General features: G+C 61.8%; 1 protein-coding gene across 3 annotated transcripts in view; it reads left to right on the top strand.

Moving 5' to 3' along the window:
- The first annotated feature begins 402 nt into the window (after positions 1-402).
- MXRA7 (matrix remodeling associated 7) overlaps positions 403-10,862 on the top strand; it is a 29,563-nt gene continuing 19,103 nt past the window's right edge. Inside the window, exons 1-3 of one of the 3 annotated variants that reach the window (XM_074846948.1) lie at positions 403-918; positions 8,223-8,318; positions 10,661-10,721. In XM_074846948.1, coding sequence (XP_074703049.1) covers positions 502-918; positions 8,223-8,318; positions 10,661-10,721 — 574 coding nt within the window. In that variant the 5' untranslated portion in view covers positions 403-501. The remainder of the gene's footprint in view (positions 919-8,222; positions 8,319-10,660; positions 10,722-10,862) is intronic. The other 2 variants (XM_074846950.1, XM_074846949.1) reach the window with 2 other exon arrangements.

Genomic DNA, 10,862 nt, shown 5'->3' with positions numbered 1-10,862 from the left:
AAGGCCAGCTGACACCCCAACCTGCACAGAGCTGCAATCCTGCTGAGCTCAGCGAGCTGGGGGCGCCTGTCTGTCCCCGGCGAGCATCCCAGGGGACCGGCGAGGAGACAGAGACCGTCCAAGTCAAAGAGTTACGAATGATGCGTGCGCAGAGCGGTTTGGGAACGGCTTTTGGGGTACAGGGCAGTGTCTAAGGAAGGACCCTCCCGTCCCGAGCCGGGCTGCTTGCAGCGCAAACCTTCCTCGCCCGCTCCCCCCTTGCCCAAATGCCACCCGGGGGCGCGGGGGGGTGCGGGGGGACGGCTCCGGCCGCCGGCTCCGTGCGGGAGGGGGGTGCCGAGGCCGGGGAGGGGGGGCCGGGGCTGTGGGCAGGGCCCAGGCAGATGACGCCGGGTAAAGCCGGCTGAGAGCCTGCCCAGCCCCGCCGCAGGCCGAGCGGGCTGGCCGCGCACCCTCCGCGGCCGCGCAGTCGGGTCGGGCGGGCTCCGGCAGCAGGGCAGGATGGACGTGGCCTTGGACTTGTACCTGGCCGTCCCGCTGCTCTTCACCGTCCTGGCCCTCGTCCTCGCCTCCGTCTTCGTGAGGCTGCGGAGGGGCGAGGGGGAGCGGGCGGCGGAGCGGCCCCGGGAGCCGGCAGCGGCCGAGCCGGCCCGGGAGGGCGGCCCCGGGGCCGAGGCGGCGGCGCCGGAGGGAGCGGGACCGGCCGCGGGCGAGGGGCCGGAGGACGAGGGGGGCCGGGTGCCGGTGGAGGAGGTCGGGGCGGGCGAGGAGGGGAAGGAGGCGGCTGCCGAGCAGCGGGAGGCGGCGGCGGAGCCGGGCCCGGCGGCCGAGCCCAGCCCCGCGGCGGCCGAGAGCATCCCCCGGCAGCCGCCCGCCGAGCGCCGGGAGCCCGAGCAGCGGGAGGATGCGGAGAGCAAGGTAAGGCCGGCTCCCTGCGGAGCGTCTCCCCGTCCCCCGGCACCGCCGGGGTCCCCGCAGCCGCTGTCGTGTCGTGTCCCGCTGCCTCCGTCCCCGCGGGTGGCGGAGCGGGTGCGCAGCGCCCGGGCTTTGCCTCTCGAACAAGAGCGGTCCCGACAAAAGCCGGGCTTATGCCCTCGGGTGGGGACAAGCCCGTTGTCCCCGAGGGCGGGGGGTGTTTCGGGCTCCTTTCCACCGCCGCCCCCTTCAAAATAATCAAGATGGTGCAGATAGAAAGGAAGAGAAGCGTATGGCGGTGTGAGCCTCTCCTGGCTGCACATCCAGCCCCTGTGAGCCTTCTCCTTCCCCCCAGAGCTAATCCAGGTGCTGGGGGGCGGGGGGCAGTGGGGGTGTTTATTCTTCCCGTCTACATCCTTTTTCTGGGGGTTGCAGCAAACTGTCCCCTTGCCAGCGCGGGGTTGCCTTACACTGTCCCCAGCAGCCTGTCCTTGCCTGCTCCGGGGGGGGTTTCCCCCTCCCTCCCAACCCAGCAGGACGCTGGCCCCGAGGTCTGACCACTGGCTGAACTGGGGGGGCTGGTGGGGGCAGCGATGCCTATAAACGCCCAGTAAATCCCCCTCCAGCACCAGATCTTGTTTAGAAATAAAAGGGTGACCCAGCATCCATGGAAAGAGCTTGCTCTGCTCTCTCCTGGCTGGGATGGGACTCGGTGACAAGTCCCTGCGTTGGTGGCTTTCTCCCAGGGCGGCTCCTTGTCCCAATGGGGGGAAGTGAGTAATGGGGTGGCTCAGAAATCCAGGAGCGATGCGTCGTCTGTGTGCAGGCAGCGTGTTTCAGCTGGGGAGCGCAGGCCTGGGGCCCAGGCGCCTGCTGGCTATTATTAGCAGCATTTGTAATCCTCAGCGACTGTATCCAGGCTGCCGGGCAGTGCGCAGACAGCCCTCGCCTTGGAAAGCATCACCACTGACTCACTGGACGGCCTTGGGCAAGTCCCAGGGGGTCGGTTGCGCACTCCCCTCTGTACCATGGTGCTCTGCAACGCCCAGGGGTGAGCCTGGAGCCCCTCCTGGGGCTGGGATGTGGGTCTGCCTCCCTGTGCTCCTCCTCACCTCCCCTTGTTGTTTCTGAGCCTCGGAGCTCTCCCCTTCCCAGCACCCCTTGGCCATGGGTACGGCTCTCGAGCAGCCCCCTCCCTCACCCCAGTGTCCTGGGAGCCACATCTGTCCCTCTGCCATGTGGTTTATTGGTGCCCTTGAGCAGCAGGATCTCTATCAAGCTGGAGAGCCCCTGGGCTGCCGTTAGCCAGCTGGGTCCTGGCTGGGCTAGCTCAGTACCAAAGCTGGCCACCCAGCTGGAGCTTCTGGGGGGCCTGGGGCGCACCCAGTGCTCTCTGATGAAGTGCAGCTCCCCGTCGGGACAGATGGCCGTATGCAGGGCTGCCAGAGCTCACGGGTTCATCTGCTGTCTCACTAGCTTGAGTCTTCTCAGGAATGTTTCTCCTCCCCTCTGGCTGCTCTTCAGTCCGGTTTCTTTGAACAGGCGCTGCTGCAATGCTTGTCGCCTTCAGAGATGGGCTCAGCACCTTAATTCCCACTCAGGCAGAGGTGTGGTAACAGGGTTTTGCGTGCCTGGAAAGAAGCCCTGACTCAAGGCACAGGGAGTCTTGTGTCCTCCAGAAGCCTGTCTGGGCCCTGTGGGACCGGGGTCTCTGTGGCGCCACCCTTACAGCAGAGCAAAGGGGACACCGGGGCTGAGCAGGGTCCTGGCCAGTTTTTCCTCCTGGGAAACTGTCACCACGCTGTAGGAGCAAGGCAGGACAAGTTGCCCTGGACCTGAGCAGCATCTCTTCAGGAAGGACAGGGAGCAGGCGGTGGCTGTGATCTGGGGGGTGGTGGAGAGCAGCGGGAAGGGGGAGGGATGCTTCTCGCTGCTGAGTAAGTGTTTGGGAGCGCTGGCCCGCGTGTGATCTCGCGGCTGCCAGGACTGCTGGGCGCAGGCTGCCTGGCCGGTGCTGGGTGGCACAGCGGAGGGAGGACGTGTGTTTCCAGCAGGCACCGCACACGTGTGAGAGGGGAGCAGCGCCTGGGCTGCTGATCCTGAGGGTGGAGGGGGAGAGACCATCCGCAGCTCTGCAGAGTCTCCCCTGGGTTCCCTGCTTTTGCTCCCTGCGTATATCCTCCAAGTTGCTTCCTCCTCATCTAGCACTGCTTAGGCCAAAGCCCAGCAGACATTACAGGCAGGGATGGGACTGGCCTTGGGCAGAGCAGCAAGTGCTTTGCAGGCGGCTGCTGGGGGGGACGTGCCCTCTCAAACCCCTCTTGGCTCGGCGGGCTGCGCTCCCCTGACGTGACTCAGCAGACGAGGCTCCCCGATGCTGTCCGCTCGGCTGCGGGCTCCCGGTAGCCTCCTGCAGGCTCAGGGCTTCTCGGTACATCAGCAAGCAGAGGGCTGTGCTCGGCACTTGGAGAGCTTTCTTTCTTTCCTTTTTTTTTTTTTTTTCCCCCCTCTCTCTGCCTCCTGTTTGCTCAGCAGGTACTGCGCCAGGCTGGTTCGGATTCACTGCAGCCATTAACCGCTCGACCAAAATGCTGATGGATGAACCCGTTTGGGGACAGCAGCCTTGGTGTGTTTAACGGCTGGCTGGAGCCGTGCACCCCGCTGCCTCCTTCCTTCCCTTCTCCCAGCCTCTGCAAACCAGTATCTGCTGGGGCAGCTGTGTGGCTCAGCCGCCCTGCTGCTCCCACCTCCTGCGAGGGCAGCCTGCAGTGTGAAGCCAGCTGGTAAAATCAGGGTGGGTCGAGGCTTCCCTGCCCCTCTCTGGGAGGAACGGACCGTCACAGCATTGTCCCCACAGTTATAAAATGAAGCAGTGGCAGAGCAGGGAAAGGACCCCAGGAGTCCCTGTCTCCATTAACTGCTGGTAGTGGTTCCCCTTGTCTCTGCTGGCTCCCATCACTGAAAAAAAGTTAATTAGTGTGTCGCTGTCTGTTCTCATCCCCATCCCCAGCTTGTTAATGCATGAGGCAGCGCTGTCAAAGCGATCCCCTAATGAAAAGCTGTTGGTAGGGAACCTCAGCATGCTGGAGCTGCTGAGTCTGGTTCTTGGGAGAAACAGTCAGAAAAATTCAATTCTGTAATGAGTATTTCTGTCTTGGGAATGGCAGGTGGCAGAGACAGGGCAGGGTTTTCCATGGTGGTCCCAAGCCACCACCGGGATGCCATCCTGGCCAGGATGCTCGGGAGATAGGGAGGGTGGGCGGGCAGTGCCAGGCTGTCTGCCAAACATGGCAGCCTGGCTGGTTTGCCAAGGGTTAACCACAGCTGGTGGCTTCAAACAGAGCAGGGTCAAGTGGGTGACAGTGGAGAGAGAGGGGACAGCTTTGGAGGTGACCCCGCAAGGGGAGTCATGCAAACCCTGCCTGACCGTGGCAGCGTGGGGTGCTGTCACTGGGATAGCAAAGGCACGAAGGGGATGTCACCTGCCTCCTCCACAAAGCTCCCAGTGCCTTTCCCCTGCGCCCCCACCCCGCTCTGTGCCTTCCTGGGGGCTCCCAGTGCCTCTGGATGCACCAGGCAGCAGAGGCACAAACCACCCAGCTCCCAGCAGGGACCCTCTTTAAATTTAAGAAGTCAGCATCTCCCCCTCTAATACCTTCTGCTTGCCTTGCCCATGCTGGAGAGGAGAGGGTGCTAATTAGTCTGGCTCTAATTGGCAGCTGTGCAGGCTGGGGCAGGAGCTGTCCCGCGGGGAGGGACGTGGCAATGTGCTACCCCTCATTGCAGCCTTGGCAGCTGTGCAGGCCCCTGCCAGTGGGATGTGGGGCTCTCTGGTCGGACCCATAACTGGTTGGATGTGCCCCAGCTCTCACCCAGTGCAGTCTGTGCCGATAACAAATGCATCATCTCTTGCAGTGGCTGCGAACTGGGAAGTGAGGCAGGACGTGTGTCACCCCCTCCAGGGAGCCTGTGCACGTGTTGTGCCCTCCCCTGCATCCCAGCTGAGGGGTTGGAGCACAGGGCTGGTGCTGGGACGTGCTGTGGGGCACGGTGTGGGGCATGGTGTGGGGCACAGTTGCATCAGGGCTTTACACTGTGTCCCCTACATGGGTCTGGGAGGTCGGGCTGCTGCCCAGTTGCTTCGGGGCTGGGTACAACCCCTGGAGCCTGCCCGGAGCCAGTACGCTGCTGGAGCAGAGGCCACCAGGACTCTTTGCCTCCTGAAGTGGCCACCCATGTGAACAGCCACCGGGTAGGCCTTCGAGGCGAGGGCAGGCCTTGCCTGCCCCTGCTCCCTGCCCAAAGATGCCACTTGGCTCGTCTGTGGCAGCAAGAGCTGTCCCGGTGTTGGTGCCTGTGGTGTTCGCTTGCCAGAGGCTGGAGCAAAAAGGGGAGAAGAGCAGCAGCTGGGTGCGATGCTGGGGGTGCTGCACCCGGGTGTGATGGGGCCTGCAGGGGTGGGTGCTGCTGAGCTGGGACTCCTCACCCCGCCGTGAGATGCGCCGGGTGTTTTCCTCATCAGATCTGGCGCTGCCTGACCCCTCGCCAAGGGCTGGCTGGCACCGGAGCTTCGGCAGAGCTCTGGCTGCTCTGTGGCTCGTCCTTGCCTGCAGCGGTGACAGGGACTAGCGGGAGCAGATGCTCCCCACGCTTTGGTAGGGGGGTCAGACCCACAAAGTGCTGCCTCCGTGTGAGGCACGTCCCCGCTGGGCACCCTGGGGCTGGTAGGACCATCACCTGGGGCAGGAAACTGCTCTCATTCTGTAGCAGCTGCTTCTCTGGCTGGTGGGAGGATGGAGAGCTGAAAGGGAACTGTCGACGTAGCAGCTGCTTTGCTTTGCTAAACTTTGCCCAAAATTATTATTTATTATTTTTTTTTTTTTAAAGGCTTCTTCCTTCCCCTTTTCCTCCTGGCTTTTCTCTTTCTGGCTGGCTGTCTCCTGTCTGCTTTCTTTCCCTCTTGCAATGTCTTGCATCAGGCTTGGAGCAGAAAGTGCAGCCATAAATGGCAACGCGCAGGGCCCAGGAGTTTAATCCAAGACAATTTTGTCCCCCTGCTTTACAGCTTGGGATATTTCCTTTTCCTGGAGCTGGAGTGAGGCGCTCATTTGTTCCCCTCGTACCCATAGACGCCAGGGTTGTCCCTATGACAGGGAGAGGGACACGCCAGCTCCACAGCCTCCTCGTGTCCCTTCTGAGAAGGGAAGCCCATTGCTCAGAGGGGTTTGCGCCAGGGATGGAGGAAGCAGGGAGGAAATGGCCAGAAATGAGCTGAAAACCAGATGATGCTGTGATGGGGAGCCCAACCTCCACCTCCCGTAGGGCTGGGAGAGGGCTCGCGTGATGGCGAAGCCACAAAGGGGGGATTTTGGGGACACGATGCCAAGCTCCTGTGTCTGAGCCATCTTCCCCTGGGAGACTCGGGCTGTCTGTGGTCAGTGCTGCCTGTGCCCAAAATGTCCCTAGAGGTCTCGTCCTTGCTCCTGCTTTGGTCCAAAGCCTCCGCTGCCAGTCAGCTTCAGGCGTGGGCGCCTCGCTCCTTGCCCATGGAAACTAAAGGGCAAAAACAAGTTTGATGATCCAACAAATGCTTCAGCTCTAAAGCCAAGAGCTGCCAAAAGCCAAGACAGATGTATTGCTGCATTGTTATTTAAGGTAAATGACTTGCTGGATTTTAACCCTGCGGTGGCAGGTGCTGGGCTTTCCAGAGCCCCTGGCAAGCTGTGCAGATTCAGACGTAAGCAGGCGCGGGACGTGCCATGGAGTGGGCTGGGTCCGTCCCCCCCGCAAGCAGGAGCAGGCAGGGAGCGTTTCCAGCCCTGCGTGGCCTTGGGACCAGGCAGCTGCCGCCGAGCGCGTCCCCTCGCCGATGCCGGTGGCAATGCGACCTTTGTTTGCCGCAGCAGCTGGCCTGGGCAGCCCGTGTCAAGTCTCCTCCAGATGCTCCCAGATAATAACATGCGTGGTCTCCCTGCAGTGCTTCTTGTTGCCTTTTTTTTTCCTGCGGGGAGGCTTTTTTGGTCAGCATGCAACTGTGGAGAGCTGCTGGCTTGCGGGCTGGTGGCCGGAACACTTGGGTCCCTGCTTCTCCAGCAGCTCCTGCTGCCATCTGGCCCTGGTCCATACTTCCCTCGCTCCCCACTGCTCCAGAGTCTCCTTGCATTGCCCCTGGGCTGTGCTGCTTATAGAAGAGCAGTGCCACAGTGTCCTCGTTGGTTGTCAAACCTCCCAGCGTTGCCCTAACACCTTCCCCCTCCATTTTTTGGCTGCAGGATACTGCCCTCCTCTCGCAGAGCATCCCATGGCCGGGGCACGGCAGCCCCTGGCTCAGCTGCTCTTGCCCCACGGCCGTGAGGGAGCCAGCACAGCAGCACCCACCAGCCCTGGCAGGGCTGAGGAGCCCTGAAATTTGGGGACAGGCTTCCTGGAGGTGTTGGGATGCTCCAGGCAGGGAGGGCTCTTCCCTCCACCCCCGCTGGCAGGGACTGCAGGCACAGCCAGGCTCGGGGTGGGGGTTTTGTTCCTGCTGACAGATTTTCAAGCCAGCCCAGAGGCTGCTCCCAGCCCGGCGCTGGTATTTCACTGCAAGGCCAACGGACGCGATGTCCCTGCTCCCTGCCCACGCGTATCCTCCTCCACATAGTGGGGAAAGGCTCAGCTGGGAACTGTTTGAGCAGGGAGAGGGCAGGGGAAGGGAGGCTTTGCACGGGGGTCGGGGCCATTCTGTGTTCAAAGCGGATGTGGGGCTAAGAAGACAGCGAAGCCCCAGCTCTGAGATTGCAGCGGGGGGATGGGAGGGTTTCAAGGGGGTATTACCTTGCCATGGAGAAGACAGCTGGCAGAGCAGGCCCTGCAAGTGTTAATGAGCTGAGAATATTGTGCTGTTCCTCTCCTCTCCCCTCCTGCTAGCCCCAATCTGCTGCATCAGCATCCCGGGCAGCTGCTTCCAGCCTGGCCAGGACCCCTGGGCAGCCAAGCCCGGTGCTGACCGATCTGCTCCCCCTCGCCGATGGCTCCTTGCAAGGATCCCGGTCCCGCGGGCGGGGGCTGCCGCAGAGGACAGCTCACGAGCTCCAAACCCTGGCTCCAGAGCTGGGCCCTGAAGGTCTCTGGTGTTCCTCGCTCCAGCAGCCGTGCCGTGGCTTGGCGCACGGATCGGAGGCAGCATGGGCTCGGGCACCAGGGCATGGTGGGCTGGTGGTCACAGCTGGAGATTCATCCCCGTGTGCTGATGCTGCCAGGGCTGGTTGGTTGAGCACAGGGAGGGCTCGGGGGCGTTTGTGCTCAAAGCTTTTGCTTCTTTCCAGATACTGCCTTTGGGTGCCTCACCTGGGTCCGGCCTCGGGCACGCGGGACAAGCGGAGGATGGATACGGCCACGCAGCACTTTCCAGCAAGGCAGAGGTGTGTGGGAGGGAGAACCAGCCTGGGGAGAGGGGCACAGCCAGCGGGGTGCTGGTGTCCCTGCATGGTCCCAGGGTAGCGGTGACCATGGTGGGGGTGGGCAGAGTTTGCCTGCTGCGCTCCCCCAAGGGGGTTTGGGTGGGCTTTCAATGGTTTGGTCCATTTAAAGCAAAGAGAAACAGTGCTCCAGGTGCAAATGTGCTTCTTGGATGTGCAGGGAGCGATGTCTGGCTCCTGGCAGGGGCGTCAGCGAGTGGGGTCATGCCAGGGCAGCCGGGGGTGCTCTGGCAGTGGGGCAGTGACGGGTGCGAGGGAGCGAGCAGCCCTGGCGAGGCGGACGGATGGGGATGGTGAGGCTGGGGCCGTTGCATGGGGGAAGGGACGTGTTGGCATCTGCCTCTAAGCCATCCAAGCAGAAAAATATTGTGCTGCAGAGAGCTACTGCCTGCCACAAGCAGGGGGTTCCCAGCACAGCCACGGCGTGTTGCTGTCGCCTGCCAGCCCCGGCTGCTCCCTCTCTGCTCCCATCAAATGTTTCTTCCTCTGCCTTGGAGCAGAGATATTTTCCTTCCTTGGAGGTTTGGCACCCAAATTTCCTTCCACTGTTAAATGCTCAGAAATGAGGCATTTCCCTGACACCTGGGCAGGGAACAGGCTAAAATATCCCTTCTTGTGCTGGCTCCTGGAGTGTTGGGTCTCCCTGGGGCATCCCAGCTCGCAGGGAGAGGCAGATGTGATGGGGAACTGCTGCCCTGGGCCCCTGGCCGAGTCCCCAGGGCGAGGGCTGAGCTTTCCCTCCCTGCACCCTCTCCAAGGCCATTCCTTTGGGTGCTTCCCCGCTCCCAGCTGTCCCCAGGGGAAGCCCAGGTGTCCGGCGGGAAGTGCCCATGTTGGGAAGCCTGGCCCAAAATAGCTGGGGGGGGGGGGGCGGGTCTTGACGGCATGTCCTTCTGGGGAGCCTGAGAGCAGTGTGGCCAGAAGAAGCCAAATGGCTGTGAATAATGCACATTCCTCACCGATGACAAACTAACCTAGTTCAGGGTCGGGGCTGCATACCACACTCCAGCAGTTTATCTAAAGCCCTGCACTGCAAAGCCAGTGCTCGGCTCTGCACAGGTTCCTTCTTGGATCATCTTTGTTTCCCTTGGGTCTCCTTCACCCTGACTTTTTCTGTGTCCCCCTCGATAGCGTGGTGGCTCACCAGGCTCCCTCCATGCTCCCTCCCTGCTCTCCCATGTGCTTTGTCCCTTGCACACCAGCCCTGTTACTTCAGGTGAGATGCACAGGGCTGGGGAGGATGCAGGAGGATGCTCCAGGGCTGGGCTCACAGGGGTTTGCAGCCGGGATGCTGGGTGCTGAGCTCTGCGGGGGGAAGGCACGTATGCAGTGGCATTGCCATTGCCATGTCTCCCTGTCTTATATCCAGAGCTGGAGCACTCCTCTCCCTCCCTGCTTGCAGTTTGCATGACTTTCTGCAAGGGGAAGGAATCTGAGCTTGATAAAGCTTGTCGTAGCTTGTAGGAGGCAACCCCCAAAACTTCCAAAATTGTTTTGTATTTAAAAAAAAAATAAAAGTGCTGTTGCTGCTCCTGTCTGTGCTCCAGAGATGATCTGTGCCATCACAGCATGTGTGGGCAGGCCTGTCCTGGAGGAGCGAGGGGCTGGGGGTCCATGGGTGGGACCCAGCAGTGGTTTTGGGGGCTGCTGCCAGGCGAGACTGGGAGGGATCCCAGTACGAACCCCCCAGTGCTGGCTTTGACCACTGGTCCCAGCTGGTGAGTGCTCCTGTGCTTTGGAGCAGCTGCTGGGCCCGTGGCTGCAAGGTGGCTTTTTGTGGGGACCCACCTTTTCCTAGCGCTGGGACAGTCTGCCCAAGCCAGGCCTGGGCGCATACAGGAGAAGTCCCTGCGACTTGTGGCTCAGTCTCCTGCACATCCCTGGGCAGGGTGGGGAGTGCAGGGGGTGCTGGCGGAGGGGTGCCAGCCCAGGAGGGTGCTCAGGCACAAGGCTGTGCCTGGGGACACTGAGATCGCAGGTTCTTCTTAAAAACCTTAATATCCCCTCAGTTATGGGGAGGCACTTGCAGTTCGCAGCCTTTGGGTGGGACTGCAGTAAGCAAGGCCAAATCCCCCCACGCTGACTAGCGAGAGGAAAGCAGACTAACGACCCTTGCTCATGAGCGAGTATCCTTTTGGCCTCTTCTGTGAAGGAGGCAGGGAAGGGGTACCCAGCCCTCGCCACAGGAGCTCCGGTCTCTGCTGCCCTGCCCTGCAGGCTCTGCCACCCCAGTCATTCGGCACAGCACCTTCTCCTCACAGCTTCTCTGTTTTTAACTCCTCCAGGAGGAAGATCCGGACTCAGAAAACGAGAAGCTGGTGGTGAGAGAGCCAGAGGATGAGGATGGTGAGTGCCAAGCAAGCCAGCAGCCTGCGGGGAGGGGTCTGAGGCGCTGAAGCCCTGAGTGCTTGGGGGTGGTCTCCTTCCTCCAGGAAATGTAGAGGAAATTCCTACTGCCCCTGTTTGCTTCCCCAGATGCCCTTGGGC

This window comes from Strix aluco, chromosome 21 (assembly GCF_031877795.1).
Source record: "Strix aluco isolate bStrAlu1 chromosome 21, bStrAlu1.hap1, whole genome shotgun sequence".
In the NCBI taxonomy this organism is placed as follows: domain Eukaryota; kingdom Metazoa; phylum Chordata; class Aves; order Strigiformes; family Strigidae; genus Strix; species Strix aluco.
This window is presented reverse-complemented; position numbering and strand designations above follow the sequence as displayed.